The 18,983-nt window shown below is 29.9% G+C and overlaps 1 protein-coding gene across 1 annotated transcript in view; it reads left to right on the forward strand.

The window, feature by feature from the left end:
- LOC136075598 (uncharacterized) overlaps positions 1 to 14,675 on the forward strand; it is a 76,360-nt gene extending 61,685 nt beyond the window's left edge. Inside the window, exon 8 of the mRNA XM_065789135.1 lies at positions 12,602 to 14,675. Within this exon, the coding sequence (XP_065645207.1) occupies positions 12,602 to 14,420 (1,819 nt within the window). The 3' untranslated portion in view covers positions 14,421 to 14,675. The remainder of the gene's footprint in view (positions 1 to 12,601) is intronic.
- The last annotated feature ends 4,308 nt before the right edge of the window (positions 14,676 to 18,983 follow it).

Here is an 18,983-nt window from a genome sequence, read left to right on the forward strand (position 1 = left end):
TCAAGGAAAAAATAAAAATAAATTCTCTCATTGTTGTATGTATGTATGTATGTATGTATGTATGTATTTATGTATGTATGTAACAATGTGTGTTTGTATGTATGTATGTATGAATATGAGTATGTATGTAAGTATGTATGTATGAATGTATGTATGTATGTATGTATGCATGTATGTATGTTTGTATGTATGTATGTATGTATGTATATATGTATGTAATATTAGGATGGTCCAAAATTATAAATTATTGAAACTTATTTCTCCACAAGGCTGCCTTTGATCCTATTAATATTTGCATTACTTTAGCCAAATATGAAGCAAATCTGATAATATATAAGGGTTGCTATAATGTTTGACTTTTTGAACACTATGATAAAAAATCAAAAAATTTATGTTTTTACTAATATTTAATATCAAATTTAAAAATTAAATAAACTAACAATTTAAATCAGGTAGATATGAATGCTTGCAAATTATCTAATGAATATAGATCATCTGATCAATTTTCATTAAAGTATTTCAATGTTTCGTAATTTTAAACAATAATGTAATATCATGCAAGAATTTTGTGAATATGTTGAAAAATGTATGTTTATTAATTAACAATTTTGTCATCTTTCGCCAACATGGCTGCCTTGGATGAAGTAGTGTATAGCTTGCGGTGACGTTAAACAAGACGAGTAGGAACTGATTTTGTTTTTTATCCTATGTAATCGATTTTTTGTACTGTCGAATTAATGCAATTCCACGTTACGCGCTGTCATTAACAACTTTCAATCTTTAGACTCTCTCTCCCAACATCTGATATGATTCATTGTCTTCCTAATAAATAGGATCTTTTGAAATGAAGTTTTTGGCCTCTTTTCTACCTGTACTGCTCAACAACTCGAATAAACTATAGGTTCTCATAGTCACAAATGTCTCTTGTCTGTTGAAGTCGGTATTCTTGGAATCTACTCTCTTCAGTGCTAGAATTGTTTTGGGCTGTTGGAGGATAACTACTATGGGCCTCTTCACATCGAGATCAATCCGACAATCAAAACATGCCAGACCTATATGATGTTCTGAGAATAACCAAAGGTGTCGATAAAATTCAGATAAAGCTGCAACGGCGATTGTGCGGTTTGGATACTTTTGGAACTGTTTTAGATCTTTTTTCGCTTAAACAGTCAGAGTAAGCTGGTCTTGATATAGTAACATTTTCATAGCATAGATGTCCTTTGACATCCATCGAACATGATGCAATTCTCCTGGAGCGCGAAATGATATATCAGCACCAACAGAGCCTCCCCCGAGTAAGAACAGACATAACCAAAGTAGTTTAAGATAATCCTCCCAAGGTTGCTTTTTGTCAATGGCTTTGGTGTAGAATGCTACCATTTCCTTTTGAAGGACTTCCATATCTCCAATAAAGAGCTCATCTTTGGCTAGAGAGAATCTCGCTTGCTCATTATATGGCTACTTCTTTTGAAACTGTTTGAACAAGCCAAACTCAGGTCCCCCTGTTTTACCAAAGAGAGCTGTAAAGACATTGCTCGGAACAACCTCCAGAACATGGTCACGGCACCCAATACTTACAAGCTCACGACCAACTGCTTCTTCGTCTAGAACACAAGCTCTTTTGTGAAGACCTGTGTTGGATGATGTTGTGTCAAAGACTAAACCCTGAAGTTTATCTCGAATTTTCCAATCATCCAAGATTTTTAAGCAAGCTGCTGCTTGTTCCACTCCTGTTCCTCTTGCAATTTTTGGATTCGCTAGCAATTTCTCTAAACCATTTCTAGTTACAATCACTGCAACGCGGTCTACAGTTTCTTTTGAACTAGTAATATTTGAAAGCAGTTTCCCATCCCAGTGTAGAAGCAATGGAAATTCAATTGAAAAGTTGTCTTTGTCATTCTGAGTAATGTGTTTACGAGTAAACATTCGAAATCTCCTAATTGTACTTCGAGGCAGACTTAAGTCTGCAAGTGGATATACTAGTGCTTTAACCACTGAAGCAATAACAAACATAGCTTTGCGATCTGGAAGATTAACTCTGTCCAATGCTCCAGCAACCTCTGGGTTTGACACAATACTTTTCAGACGCTTTAGCTTTGGTGTAGAAGAATTATATTGCAATGCAGAAGACAGAATCAAAAAACTCGAGTCATCATCGCTGTCTTGACTGTCTTCTGAGCAGCAGATGTTGGCTGAGACAAGACCTCTGGAGAGTTGCTGTTTTGATAACCTTGCAGCAAATGTTTGATCTTGAGCTCTCTTTCTGGCCTCCTTTGCCAGTAGGTTCATATCAACTCCGGCCATGCTGCAGCTGGTAACATCTTCTCGCTGCATTGCAAGAAATTGCGTATCTTCAGCAATGGTTATTGTCTCCATTGCGGTTTTAGTTGCCAAGTCAAAAAGCTCATAAAGTGTGTCCTTGAACATCTGTTTTTTAATTCTACAGCTTTTTAGGTCTGTAGCTCGATTCTCTTTAAGAAGCTGATAGGAATTGTATAAATTCCGAAGTTTTCTTTCACCAGAACCAACTCTATGTGTTGGGATTCTTGACTAATTCCACACAACAATCAGCTCTTGAATTATATGATGCATGCTCTCCTTTATTGTGAGATGCTCTTCCACATGATAAAAGAGGAGACAACGGAGGACATCTCCATTTGTTGCCAATCTTGAGGATGAGAGCTGCTAAGGTGCCTTCGCAATGAGCCAGTCCTCTGCAGAGCTTCCTTTAGTAACTGCCATAAGTTGTGATGAATCTGTTGATATAAGAATATTAAGTATAAGAAAATAAAAGTTTTTATTACCGGAAATAAAAAAAATGATCATTTTAAATTGTTTAATGAAATACTGCAGACATGTGCCTATTACAAATTGGGCACCAAATAATATACACCTATACAATATTAGATATATAAGTGAATTCACAAAGCAACTGCTTTTCAGCAAGCATTAATTTATTTACCAGTGTGAGATAGATGTTCAATTATGTATGTATAATTAAGTATGTATGTATGTCTGTATGTATGTATGTATGTATGTATGTATGTATGTATGTATGTATGTATGTATGCATGTATGTCTATATGTATGTGTGTGTGTCTGTAAGTATATTTATTAAAAACACGTTTCTTATAAATGACTTTTAATTAATTTTAATTGTATATTTATTTTTATCAAAGTCATCAGCCAGTACTCTTTCAAGTTTTGAAAATTTTCAAGTTTTTTTTCAGATTAAAAAAAACTGATTAAAAAAAGTTGCAGCTTCAATTTGAAAGTATCTATTTAGTTACACAAGCTTGTAAATAGTTACTAATTGAAACTTATTTTTAAAATTTTAACCTTATCCAATCAAAATTCCTTTTTTCCATACAAGTGTTAAAATACTCTAATTGCAGAAAAACTTTAAAAAATATTACTGTTAGAGGAGATGGGGACACCTTGATCCTTTTTATAGTTTATGGTTGATTACTTGAAAACCCTTGCAGAAAACAAAACTATTTTCAACATTTTTAAAAGAATATTTATTTCAAATCAACAAGCTAATTTTGTCCCAAATAATATTTAGTAAGCCTAGAACTCAACTTTATAACATCACCTACAAAGGATCAAGGTGAACTATATATGCGGCACCTTAATCTGCACTTTGGAGCACTTTGATCTTAAATTTAGTTTTTTACAAGATCAATAGAAAGTTAGCAATAAAGTATACTTAAAAACATAACTCTTAAAATTTCTGCCAAGAAATTCACATTTAAAATTTAGTAAACCAGTTTTTTCATTAGAAATTTCAAAATATGTTTGCGAAAATCAAATGTCAGCATTAATTAACTAAACAAAGAAAAAAAACATTTTAGGGTTTTTAAAAGCATATTCAAGAATGTTAATTTACATAGAAAAGCGCATATTTAAACTTTTTGATATAATCTTTATCTTGTTTAAATCATTTTCTTATGCAACTGAGATATGCTTACTAGGATTTCAGTATAAGAAAGAGTTTAAAATGTTGATTTATATGGAAACATATATAAATGATCAATCAACTAAATAAAAAAAAATTCGTTGCTACAGATCGTAGCCATTATTAAAATTTGAAATTTACCACTGCGCTTGCGTATAATAACTTGTCACTTCTAAACAACCGTGAATGCATTTCAATAGTTATTCTAATGTAATTAAATATAACAATTTATACATGTATCATAATTTTAGTAGGGGGCACCTTGATCCTCAGATCAACCAGCCCCGTGAAAGAGAGATCAAGGAACCCCTATAGGTATACATCATGTAATAATGGCTGTATCTCGCTGATAAATAACATTCAACAACAAAATCATACCATAAATAAACTATACGTCGATAAAATACCTAGTGACTGCAGTTGATATTTTACAAATATTTAACATAATAATATAAATATATGAATAATTCTCATTTTAATCAAATTTTCTTTATATCGTAAAAATCAAACTTTTATTTCTTAAAATTCGTAAAATTGATATTTTGACAAAACAACAACGAAAATAAATAGCCGAAAGTAACCCTGACCTCACGTACATATAATTATAATTAGATGATGTATCGCTAAAATGTGAGAGTTTTGAAAATGCAGCGGGATATTAACAAAAAAAATAACTTATCAAAACTTAATTTAAGAACGTAAGATATAGTTTCGGAAACAAAAACAATGTCAAAGAATAGGTCGCGTATGAGATACTCTATACATTGGCACTCTCTTTAAATTAGTTACCGAATTTGAAAGGACTTGCTCAGTAAAAGACGTCGAAACAGAGATTGGTTAAAAACAAGACGCTTAAGTTTGAAATTTCTTAGAATAAATTTTTTCTTAGAAAAGTTCAAAGGATTTCACCTTCTTAAACTATGCATATTTATTCAATCAAACAATTAAAAAATCGCTTAATCTCTGCAAAAGTAAATAAAAATGAAGTTCTTTGACATTTCTTAGAAAAACTTTTTTCTTGACTTGTTTAAAGTAGCATAGGCAAGTAAAAGAATATATTTTATTCATTTTTATCTACCAAAAAAAGAAGAGTGAGTACTTAAAAGCCGGTAAGTTTTAATTCAAATTAACTTTTTATATTTAAAAGTTATTTAATATTATTATTAAATAACTTTTAAACAAAAGTTATTTAATAATAATATTAAATAACTTTTTTAATAAATAGATTAAAGAAGTTAATTGACATTAAAGTCTTTGTGATAGCATCTTAAGGTTAAAACTATCTAAGTTTCAATTATTTTTCGTTTTAACGAATATAATAATAGAATTAATATATATATGAGTTCGGAGATACTATAATAAAAACAGCAATTATTGGTTTGGTTTTTAAACAGAAACGTTGCCGTATTAAATTTTTTTCAACAAGATTATCTCTCTTATTATTTGTAACTGATTTGTCTCTTACTATTTGGATGAAGTATAATTTACAACAAAATTTGCCATTTCGGTCATTACTGGTGGTAATTATTAAAAGGGTAAAGAGCTTGTTTAACTGTAAATGAACTCAAGGTCTATCTAGTCTGCTTAGCTACAAACTCTAAGCAGTGGATGGATATTGTTTTCTATTAAACGCAATTTCTCAGTTTTTTTTTTACATGAGATGTGATAAATTGTATATAGGGGAGAGTGGGGTAATGGCGAACGCGGGGTAACTCCGAACATGGTCAAAACAGCATTGTAAAAAAATAAATTCGACAATTTTTTTTTACCTGCTGAGAAGGGGTCCTATGCTCAGTTCCAGACGTGCAGTAGTGTAATGAAGCTGCGGATGTTGTTCACTATAATTTGATTTTAAATTTTTCTGATAATTTTATGCAACGTTTTTCTTGAGTAACACTCTGTTGTAGCTTCTATGGAAATAAAGTCACTCCTTTTTTTTGTTTTTGTTGCATAATATAGTTTTTAGACTTAGTTATTACAATTAGCTTTTTATTCGCTATTACACAACAGTGCTTGTGATTGCCCCCCAATGTGTTCGGAATTACCCCACGTAGGCAGGGTAATTCCGAACACCAATGGTTTTATTTCTGGCATAAATTTTTATTTTATAATAAGATTTTTAAAAATTCCTTTTTAGGGTTTGTGACTGAGTAGTTAAACTAATTGATAAGCAATAAATATGATCAATTTTGTATAACTGGTGTCTTTAATTTGCATTCCCGCTTAGGTGTTCGCCAATACCCCACTCTCCCCTAAATAAATAAATGTTAATAAGAGATGTTTCACTCTTGATGGTGGGATTAACCTCTTGAGTAAACTTAAATATCATGGCTAGCAGCTAAGTCAAGCGAGCACAACTTTTTTCTGCTAGAAGAATTTTTTGGAATAATTATTCTTTTTTCTTCAGCTGTAATACTAGTGTGTTTATCAGCAAAAGACATCATTATTTTGCAGCAGTTTTTGCTGACAGAAGGAGAAAATTCGTAAATAGTGAAAACGACGTTTTTTTATAAAAGTTTGTAGGGTTTTCTCTTAAATGCTCTTAAACCAATCTATTATGTTCTATATGCGTTTTCCTATACTTTTATTTCTGAGTGCTTCAGACATTTAAGTTTATTTTGTCTACAAAAAGTTTTGAGGCAGAAGATTACCTCACTCGGTTATGAAACTTTAAGTACCAACAAAGTTATAATTCTTACAAGCATTTTCAATCCAACATAACTGCTTCTAATTTTAAGCTACTGAGCACTGCTGAAAAAAAAAGTCTTGGCTTACAATAATGGTTTCACAGGTGTATGTGGTGACCGCGTAATTATGGATGCATATTGTATGTATAAGAACCTAAAAAGTATTGAAAGCAGATCAGGACAAAAAAAACTTGATTGTTGCAGCTTTTTTGTGGTGGCCGTTCGTCAGTGTCTTAGTCAGATCAATAAACTTTGTAGTGGAGAAAGCAGGAGCGATTACTTGGACTGGCTTCGGGGTACAGTGGTATTATAACAGTTGATTTAGAAAGTTTTAGAGACGATGCAGACCTCCAAATTACAAAGTTAACCATTGATGGTTTATTAAAGGACATAAACAAACTGTTGCAGTGCTACTTACAGTTGAATGAAGGTGAAAAAGCTGTAAGCAATGAATATGTTCATGCTTTTGATCGAGTTAATCATGGCAAAAGCAAAGAATGCACTAGAATTAAAATATTTCAGCATGCTGGGCGCTTGTTAACTAACAAGCACCCACCATGCTGAAATGTTTTAATGCTAATGCATTCATTGCTTTTGTCACATTCAGAAAATGCAAGAACTTGAGCAACAAACAGAAGGGCAAAGGCAAAATCAAATTGAAATGTTGAACACTGCTCAATGCGAGGAATATAAATCAAACTTACAAAAAGATTGCGAAAAACCTGAAGACGAGTTAAAGGAAACTCAATCAGAATTAAAAAAAGCCATGACAAAATTTCAGAGAGCTAAGGTAAATGTAACAAAGATTCAGGAAGGGATGAATGCTTCTATGCAACCAATAGAAGAACCTGCAGAAAGGTACGAATTATCTGCAATTTGCGTCGTAATTACACTACATCTCAATAATGTTTTTACTATAAATTTTCTTGAAATAACTATTGATGAACAAGCTTTTATTTGAACTACAAATATTATTAACTCAAGAAATGTCTTCGAGCGAAAAAAAGTCGTATGGCAAAAACAGACAAAAGCCAAGAAAATATTTTTAAGCAAAAAAATCATTAATAAGCTTTAAAGGGACGAACCACTTAAAAGTAAATTAATGTTGTACGTAAAGTCAAAATAAACCTTAATATGTGAAGATAGTAACATATAAAGGTATTTCATTCATTAATTTGGTTTTTGAATTAAAAAAAATGGTGCGCTACTAACTACAATGTTCTTTTTTATAAATACCGAATCAGTATTCAGAATGAATCCGAGCCAGCTTTAAGTAGACTTTAACGTTATCTTCTATTTTACTTGTAAAAAACATATTAATTCATGCATTGGATTATTTTTTACGGAATTTATATTTCGCAAACCTTGAAGCAATCTTTTTGCATGATTGAGTCAAGTTCCATTGGCTAAGAATCGAACAATTGAATACTGTGTCATGGATTAAATATATTAGATTTATTCATAAAAGTATATATATATGGCGTAAAATGTTAAAAATTAGTGATGTTCTAGCTGTTAAATTAGATTATTGCTTGTAACCTAACTTTTAATTATACTGAATATAGAGTTTAGAATTTAGAAATGTAGAAAATGAATATAGAATATAGAATATAGATATATAAATATAGAATATAGAAAATGTTGTTTAATCAAGTATAATGCTATATATACAGTCTATAAAACACACTTCTTTCTACTTGCCAACAACAAGCATAAAACAAATTTAAATTTGTTAAAGTTAAACATGAATATACTTGGATAGTACTTTCTAGACAAAATCTACAAATAATTAGAAAAAATAGGCGATGTTGGGGAGACCGTGATTGGTTGATATGTTTACACAAACAGTATGCAAAAAATTTGCTTTACCTTTGTAGATGTATAGCATTAATGTACTTCTTTATCTAATATAAAAAAATAAAAAAGAATCAATTTTTTTAACTTTGAGAGAAAATGAGCTCACAAAATACAATTAATTTTATTTATTGATGAAAACCTTACGTGGAAAAATCATATTGAAACCTTGCGCAACAAAGTTTTAAAAAATATTGGAGTATTATATAAAGCGAGAAGTTTTGTAAATAGACACGCATTAATTCAACTTTATTACTCACTTATTCAATGCCATCTAAATTATTCAAATATCGCATGGGGCAGTGCTAAAAAAAGTCAATTAGTTCCTCTTTATCGGCAACAGGAGCATCTAGCACGACTAATAAATTTTAAAGATCGTTTTACTCATGCAAAACCACTTTTATTCAAAATGAGTATTCTTAACATATACCAACTAAATGTTTTTAACACTCTTTGCTTTATATTTAAATGTAAGATAAACTTAGCTCCAATACATTTTCAAAATTTATATGCAATAAAGCCCAAAAACAAATATGATCTAAGAAATGACAATTTTATTTATCAACATTATTCGCATACAAATTTTGGAAGGTCTCTTATATCTTATCGCGGAGCTTATTTGTGGAACCAAAAAGTTTTAAAAAACTTTGATTTTTCCCAAAGTTGGAATTTTTCTTCTTTCAAAAACAAACTGAAAAAAGTTATTTTCTCAATAGAAAATATTTTCGAGTTCTTCTGATCTCGCTTCTCTTTTATAAGTGTTTCTAAATGTAATTTAAAATATTTGTTTTTATTTTTTATTGTATTGTTAATCGGTATCTTATTTGTATGAAGGTTTTCATAAAAACGGTATTTACTAATTTAAAATATTTGATTTTATTTTTTATTGTTTTGTTAAACGGTGTTTTTTAATTGAGGTTATTTTATTTGTATGAAGGTTTTCTTAAACGGTATTTACTTTTTATTTTATATTTTTTTGAAATAACTGGTTTATAATTTTTGTATTGTTAAACGGTTAGGTGACAGGATCTTACGATCCTCTTCGAGTTTCCGTGTTCTTCATATATTATATACCAACGACACTTTTACCAGAGAATATTGTTAAATGAACAAAAAAAAAAAAAAAAAAAAAATAATTACCAATTTTTCAAAGGACTAAATCTTATTTTTTTTAAAAAGTTTCAACTTTTTTTTTAATGTTTTACAATATTTTAAAAACTTTTTTATTTATACAAGCTTGACCTTAAAAAATTTCGTTCTTTTTTAAAACACCATTTTGAAAATATCAGTGAAAGTCAAATACTTATTTTTTTTCTTAAATAGTTTTACTTCAGTTTGTAAATCAACATGATGTTAACCTTTTTGCCAAAAACATAGCCACAAAAGGATACTGGCATTTCGCCTTAAACTAAATTAACGGCGTTTAATGAAAGATTTGTTATGTTTTCACATAAATAAAAGTTTTTTTTTAATCGAAGCAGCCGATTTTAAATTCCGCAACACGTTACCAGTTACGATTGAAGGGATCTTTTTTGCTGCTTTCGCGGCAATTTATTTATTGTGTGACAAAAAAGTTTTCAAAATCCATTCCCATATTGCTTTTGATATCGGAATGTGATCATCTCCAAATGCGTAAACTCTCTTTGTCCCGTATTTTGACTTGGTGTTAAGTATCTTTTGTCTATTTGGCTAATTTTTAACACATCTTGACCGCGTCTATTTTCCCGCCAACTTACGCCAGGAACCAGGCGATTTTCGGGTATTTAGATCTCAATATAGACGTTGCGTGAAACTGCAATCTCTTTCGAACTACTAGGTATTTTCAAAAAAACTTTTAGTGTTTTGATGTAAAACTAAAAACAAACAAAAAAAACACTTTTTCATCATTAAAATTATTTCCCATAAAATCAAACTAAAATCGCAAAACTTTTTCCAAGACAATTGTAAATTTTATAAAAAAGTAAACAAACTAATAATTTTTCAAAATGTGGTAACGTTCAAAGCACTTTCCTTTGTGAAGAGGTACGTTACAATAACGGGTGGTAACTAAAAATCCGGACAAAGTTAAAGATAATTTTGCTTCGTGTTAAAATAAGTATATATAATAATTAAAACATATTTATTTAGCTCACATATTCCTTTTTTAGAAAAATACTCTGGACCACTAAGGGACTCTTGAGGGGATCTTAAGTCATTTTAAGGCGGGTAACTACAGTAAGAGAAATACTGCCACTCCAAGACGTTTTATATTATTCATAAACTTAAACTATAATTCATGTATACCTACTGATTCATTTTTACCTGACATGGGTAGGAGTGAACCATGAAAATCGCAGGAGTGAGCCTTATTTACGAGAAAATTAAAACTAACTATTGTCTAAACTAATTAATTGAACATAAGGTAACAAACACTCTATCTTTAAGCAAAACATAATTTAAGTAACGGTGCAGCAATAAATTTTAACATCATTTTAAACTAATTTAATAAAACAAACATAATGTATAAACTACAAAAAAGATAATTTGTTCACATTCTGTGTTACTAATCCAATAACAAAAGAAACAAGTGCTATAGCAAAAAACAGCTTGCAAATATTAAGGTAGCCACAAGTAGTATAGTAGCACTATTGAGTATTAGCAAATTTTCAAGTAAAGATGAAGTGCATATAAGATTCTAGAGTTCTTTGTTGTTACTTACTTTATCCTTAATTATTAAAATAATAGCTTCTTTCGTATATTTACTGGGAGTTTTTGCTTTTTAAATAGTTCTTCTATGCTTTCGAGGCAAAAGTAGCTTTACTTTAAAATAGCATACGAGTTTCCTACTGAAATTCAAAAAGTCAAACTTGGCAATTTATTTACCCAGAAAACAATAACCTTTTTAATATAAATTTTATACAAAGTATGATTGAGTCGCACTTCAGTCATACCCGAGAAAGAATGACACGTTCCTCCCCAAGCTGAGCAACTTGATTAAAATAATAAATGCACAATAAGCACGTGGTTTATGCATAAAAAAACCTTTTTTTTAAATTTAATTTATTATTTGTTAGTTGTTTTATATAACGACTTTCTGATGTCTCAATATAGCCAGCATGTTTTTTAAAAAACTTTTAAAAAGCACGGAAATTTTACTTTTGCACGGAATAAAGTGGAATACACCGCTTATGCAGACACCTGCACAGACATCCAGTAAAAAACCTGGGGTCTTTTCCTAGGCATATTTTAACTATAAAATCAATGATTCGCTCCTACACGTGGTTTACCCCAACCGATCCTCCCCTATTATAATTACGCTCTGCCAAGAGTCCTATAAACTCTAATTTAGCTTTTTGTGTAGTTTTGAGAAATAAAAGTAGGCGAGTTCTTCATTAGTATTATGTTTTGAAAAACTTTTAACTACAAACTTATTAACTTAGAAGTAATTTCTTAAAAAAGTAAACAAACTGTTTTAAGTTATTAGAATGCAAACACAAACAGCAAAAACCGTGGACCTAAAAAGTAACGAGCCAAAATTTAGGTGCAGAAGAAAAACGGTTAGTGGTTGTTAGATGAAAAATAAAAATCTATTCTTGTCTCGGAATAAAAAAGTGGATGTTAACTAGTGATCAAGCGAAAAAATAAACTTTTTCCATATTTAAAATAAGTTGTTTTCGTTTCAAAGAATGTATAACTTTATCAACAATAATCCATAGATTTCATCTGCAAAGTAGGACAAGAAAATTAAAAAACCCTCTTTGATCAATTGATTAGCGCTACCATCAACAGTGTGGAATCGAGAAATTACTTAACATAAAAATAATGCTACAGATCAAAGTACAAGAAAAGGCTTTTTTTAATTTTAAACAATTTTATTAAAAAAATGTTGGAATAGCGTGACTCTCAAAAAAGAGTCTTTTCGAGATTATTTGTAATTTAATCGGTTTTTTTTTTCTTTTTAAGTTGCGCAATTTATTATTTATTTTTTTAAATAAATTTAAATGCTCCTCTGACTTTTTGATGCTGCCCTAGTCGAGCAATTTATCTTAAAAGCAATGTATATCTAAGAAAAATATGTTCATAAGCTTTTTACTTATAAATTAAGTATTCACCTTTCCTTTAGATTTGCAATGAATTCTAAGTTGCAGCAGTTCCCAATAATGCAATCAGCCATAAAACCAGAAATCGAGGTAGTTCAGCAAATTGAGAATGCGATTTTGGACGCAGATGCCCTTCTAAAAGCAAAAGTAAAACACGAAGACATCAGTATTGTTCTAGGTACTACAAAGTCTGGTAAGAGCACGCTCATTAACTTTTTAATTGGTAACGGGCTAGTAGCTGTCAAACTGAAGCTTGGAAAAACCTTTTTAGTAAAAAAGGATGGCAAAACAGTTGGTCCGGAGATCGGAATTGAAGCAGTTTCTGTGACAACATTGCCGACTAAGTGGGTTGTAGGAAACGAAAGCTGTATTAATGGATTAATTTTGTGGGACGCACCAGGTTTTAGCGACTCTAGAGGGGAAGTCCAAGATATTACGAACTCTTTTTATATCAAGACTTTGTTGAGAGGAGTTAAATCTGCAAAAATTGTTTTAGTTACTGACTTCTCAGAGTTGTATAATGACAACGTGTCTTCGTTCGTAAGTTTGCTTGAATCCGTCAGGCGCATATTCAATGAGGATATATCGTCAGCGTTTCAAAGTCTCGTACTTATTTTTAACAAAACTCCGTCTGACTGCGATGGAGATACTGTTAATATCGAATTTTTATGCGAGCTTCTAACTGAAAAAATTTTGAGATCTGCAAGTAATATTGACAAGAGCTGTAGGTCCATTGTAAGTAGTCTAATTGAATATCCAGAACGTATCGGTATTTTTAGAAAAGCAGTGTTAGGATTGGGGGTTGAAAGACTTAATGCTGGTATTGAAGATGCAATCAACAGTGCCACACCTTTGCTTACTGAGTTTCTGCAAAAAGTTTCCCCTAGCGTGTCGGAGAAGTCGCAGATATTTTTGTTACGACAGAAACTTCTTCTAGCCGGCATGCCTGATATTGACGTGCTTTTGAATGGTTTAGAGAAAAAGTACAGAACCATTTCTCACTGTTTTAAAAATGAAGTTGCTAGTGCAGATAAGGAAACACTTGAGCTAATTAAAAACGAGATACAGAGAAAACTTGGGGAGATCCAAACAATTGTCGCAAACAAAGGAGAAACGCTTACGCAAATGTTAGTAAAACTGCAAGTCATCGACAAAGAAGGCGCTGGAAAAGCAATAGCCGTGCTCAACTTAATGAACAAAGCAACCATTATTCAACATATAGATGACATACTAAAACTAAAGGAAAGCGAGGAGTTTCGCTTGAAAATAGAAAAAATTGCAGTGGTTGTTATAAAAAATCTAGAAAACGTGCTCATCGAAATTACTGAGAAGCAAGGACAAATAAATGAGCAGGAAGCAGCTTCACGCATTGCTGCAATAGAAGATGAATTTAATAGAAAAATTTCTAAATATGAAAAAACAATTGACAAATTAAAGAGCGAAAATGAGGAAAAGGTTATAAATGATTTAGATAAGTTAGGAGCATTTGCTCATTTGGGAATAGCTATTGATAAAGCTTTTCATAAGATAGGATCTATACTCCCTTCCTTCAGCAATAAAAACGCTTCTGAGGTTCCCGAAGAGATTTGTTCATCGCCACAAATAATGAGATCCTGCGTTGTACAATCCGTAGCTGACGTTAGGTATGCCAATCCTCTGCTCAATGACGTAGTCTTTTTGCAAGCGTTTGTCAAATCTTATGATGCAGCTTCTACATCTCGGTTGGTTGAGCTTACTAACGCTATAATTAGTATCGGTGGTGACGATGAAGTGAAAGCTATCATGTCTTCAGAAAAAGGGCTCGAAATATGCTTTGATTTGATCAGACAAGCCGATGATTAACGGCTCAACTGCTTACATCAACTCACAATCAAGAAAAACTTTTTTCGTAGTATGGTATTTTTTTTTATTGACGTTTTCAATAATCTTTAGAGATGTAGAGATTTTTTTTTTTATTGATGTTTGTATTTTGACTTTTGATTCTTGTTTTGATGTATTTTCGACGTATGTTTACGAATTTGAAGTTTTTTTAAATTGTTTATTGCTATGTTATTGATTCTTTTATTTAATGTTTTATTGACATTTTTTATTACCGCAGAGTGGTTTCTTTTTTAAATGCGTTTTAATGCTTTTTTAAGAATTCAAGATTCTATGGTGATCCATTGTTGGTGCTTTTTGATGCTTCTGTTACCCTTCGTTATGGTTTATTGATATTAAATGAAAATTGAATTATTTGTTTGATAGTAGTTTAATGTTAATTTGATTTCTTTTGAAAAGTTTGTCAGCTTCATTCTTCACTAACGCATGTTTTTTGTAATCAGAAAAAAATTAAGCATAAAAAAGAAAAAAAATGATGGTGTTAGACTGCGAAGAGGCTTATTAACCCGTTTTGTTAAATATCGGCGTTCTTAGTTAAGCACTTTCATTAAGAACTTTTGAGTTTCTTAAAAGTTTTTCTGAACTTGATTTATAAAATTTTGTGCAAAATTTCCACTTGCCAGGGTATAAATGTCACCATCACGTATATTATCAGGAAGACAAAACTTGCTCTGTTTTTCTTTTGTTTAAAGTCACTCGGAGCAGTGAAGTACAATTTTTTCGCATATAACTGCCAGAAAAAGATTAAAAAACCGATATTTACTTAAAAATGACGAATATTTTAGTAATTAATATTAACTAGCAATTTATTTACTTCAAACCCTGAGGGTTTGAAGTAAATAAATTATTAATAATAATTTAATTTGCTTTCTCTAATGAAATATAATTTTTTTAATACTTTTTTAGTTCTGCTTACTTTTATCTTTCTTGGCTTCTTAGTTAAACAAAACTGTTAGCTTCACTAAAAATACAGTTAACCATTTATTTCGCAACGTTTGGACATTTTTTTTTTTTTTTTTATATAGTTTATTTCGTCATTTTCATAATAAGTTATTTACAAAATATTTTGAGTTAAGATATGACCGGAGCAGGCAGAAGACAAAAGTCCTATCATCTAGCCCCGTTGTATCGTTTACACTATCTTAAATCTATCATAAATTTTTACAATATCAATAAAATAATATAAATACTTTTAAATAAACATTTTACATTTTTTTATACATAAAAAAAAGAAATATTTATACATTCATAAAAATATATATGTATAAAAAAAAAAAAAAAAATAAATACAAATTTAGATAAATAAGCAAAAAAAAAATATATGTATGTTTTACTTTTAAGCAAACGAAAGAAAAGTTAAGAATTGAAAAAGAAGATATTGAAAATAAAATAGAATTTGAGATATGTCATAATCAAGTAACTGTTTTTTTAAAATAACTTTGAAAGTTTCAAGTGAAATTAAAGTTTTACTTTCAATTGGAAGGAATGAGTTCCACAAATGTGGCCCTCAGTATGCTATTGAGAAATTAGACTGTTTTAATAAGGTTTTTGGTACCTGATAATTATGCAATGAATGCTTTGTTTGATATTTATGATTTATAATAACAAAAAGGTCGTCAAAAATATTTGGCAACATACGATATTTAAATCTAAACATGAATAAAAGAATACTGTAGATATTTAATTGATAAACATTAAGCACTCCAAGCTTTTTAAGCAGTGGATTGGCACTGGTGTATTTATTAGCATTTAATATAAGGCGGCTAGCTTGTTTTTGTTTATTTAAGATACGCTTCAATTTTGATGGATAATTGCTGGCCCACGCAATATTACAATAACTGATATAGCTATGGATAAACGAAAAGTAGATAAGTTTTAAGCAGTTTTTATCCAACATATGTCTTGTCTTGTACATAATTCCAATACTCTTTGAAATTTTATTTTCTATCAAATTAATGTGGTCTTTCCAATTTATTTGTTCGTCAAGTAAAACGCCTAAAAATTTAATGCAGAATGTCCGTTGTAAATTAGTTTTTTCTATTGAAATATTTGGGAGTTTTAGGGGCAAAATTTCAGATTTGGAGGGTTTAGAAAAAAGAATATATTTGCTTTTAGTTTTATTTAGAGAGAGTTTGTTGGCTTTCAACCATTCATTGAGGTTGTCAAGCTCACGATTCATAGTAATAAAGATTGGCTCTATGTTTGAGTGGGTATAAAAAACCTGAGTGTCGTCAGCAAAAAGATTGAAATTTAATACACTAAAAGATAAGTAAATATTGTTTATATAGATAATAAATAATAAAGGCCCTAGAATAGATCCCTGTGGAACTCCGCGAGAAATGTTTTCTAGTTTTGTACAGGTTTTGTCATAAGATACACATTGTTTGCGATTATTAAGATAGGAAAAAAACCATTTATAATTATTATTTTTGACACCATAATTTCTGAGTTTGTAAAGAAGAATAGTATGGTCCACAGTATCGAAGGCCTTTGAGAGGTCAATAAAAACCCCAAGAGTATATTGGTTGTTTTCAAATCCGTTTAAAATTTCTTAAACTAATTTAATTACTGCATGTTCTGTCGAGTGCCCTTTTCTAAATCCGTACTGATTATTATTAAGCAATTTATGTTTTATAAAATAATTGTATAGCCTATTATGCATTATTCTCTCTAAAATTTTAGAAAAACATGGAAGTATTGAGATAGGTCTATAATTAGATAATTTAAAAATATCACCGTCTTTAAAAATTGGAACTACTCTTGCTAGTTTTAAGAGGTCAGGAAAAATACCATTATTAAATGAAAGATTAAAAATAATTAGTAAGGGTTTTTCAATAATATCATTAAATGCGCAAATCACAACAAAATTGTTTTGTTAAAATATGATTTGAATTATATGCATAGATCATCCAAGTCTTATTTTAAAATTGCGAAAAATTGTTTAGGTAAAATATCCGGAATATATTTTCCCTTTCCTTTCTCTTAAATTTGCTTTTAGCTAAGTAGTTCCTAATTTTTTTTTAAACTTTTCTTTATTTTGCTAAGAGTGAAGCTAAAAAAATAGATATTCACAAAAATTATACCTTATCTTGTATCTTAATATAACTTATTATTATATAACTTGTAAACTTGTTCGAAAAGAAATTCTTTTGGATATCCGGAAAAACTATAAGTTGAAAAATATATCCACAATTCCGGATAAGGCTAATCCCTGTATACTGCTCCTATAATATTAAAGCTTATTACTCAAGCTATCTTTTTTTTTAATAATCCAGCAGAAATTAAAGTAATAATTAGAGAAAAAAAAAAATTACCGTAAACAAATATGTCGATTTACTTTATATTAACGTATATTAGCATATGCTTATTTCAGCATTCATCCAATCCAAATTTATACTAATGCAGAAAATATTCAGCGAAAAATGTCCGAAATGTATTTTGCCTTGCTTTGCGTTTGTCTTAACTTTGCGTTAAAATTATTAGTTTTATTTAAAACTTTTTATTAATTTTTGTTTAAGTCAGAATGATAAAATAAGTAATTGCATTTACTCGACATTTCTGAAGTAATTGTTACCCTTTACGTTAATAAAAATTTGAGCAAAATTTATAAATATTTTCACATAAAGGTGAGCAATTAGTCTAAAAGCGTTGAATAAAAGCAGTTGCTTTTTTTTATTCACCCGGTCTAATGAGCTGAAAAGACTATACAAGAGATGTTAAAACCACATAAAACAGTTTTAAAAATTAAATAGTTAAAATTGTGTTCACTTTTTTTTAAAAATAAATTTATTTACATGATAAATAGTTATAACAAAAGTATTTAAAAAAATCTATATAAAACATATTTTTCTTAAAAAACAATTAACGTTGAAGGCACTTTTTCAAATGAGTTAGAATAGCCGCCATCTCCAGGAACGAGGAGTCAAACATAGCCTATTGTAAAGAAGGCCATATTAAAATACTTAAAAATATTTATTATCGATAGGGACGACGATTAAACATTAAAAAAGCTACGCGATTCCATACTAGTAGGAAGTTATAGAAAAATAAAAAAGAAATGTAAAAAAAAAAAAAGAAAAAAGAACAAAATAGTAAGATTTTTAAAAACTACTTAATTTTTTGAGCACTTTGGCTATGGTGTTCATTTTTGAAACCAATATCTTTATCTTTAATGAAAAGCCAACTCGTTTAATCTCATTCAAAGAGCAAAAATATTTATAACACTAAAGTTAAAAAAAAAAAAAGAGATACAAACAATTGTACTATAGTAATATCAAATGCTATATTGGCTTTTAGTGAATAATTAAAAGCAGTTAGAGAAACTACCTGTAACCATTTTTAACGATAGACACCACGGGAAGATAAGCCAAGCTGTCTATCAACACTAAACATTACAACAATAACATCACAACAATTACGCAAAGCAATAGCAAATAGCTTAAGATATTTGTAGGATGAAATTAGACAAAATATTAACAAACATGTGTTTTATATATATATAGCTATAAGAGGCTAGACAACGGACAT

The sequence above is a fragment of the Hydra vulgaris genome, chromosome 01 (genome assembly GCF_038396675.1).
Source record: "Hydra vulgaris chromosome 01, alternate assembly HydraT2T_AEP".
Classification (NCBI taxonomy): Eukaryota; Metazoa; Cnidaria; class Hydrozoa; order Anthoathecata; family Hydridae; genus Hydra; species Hydra vulgaris.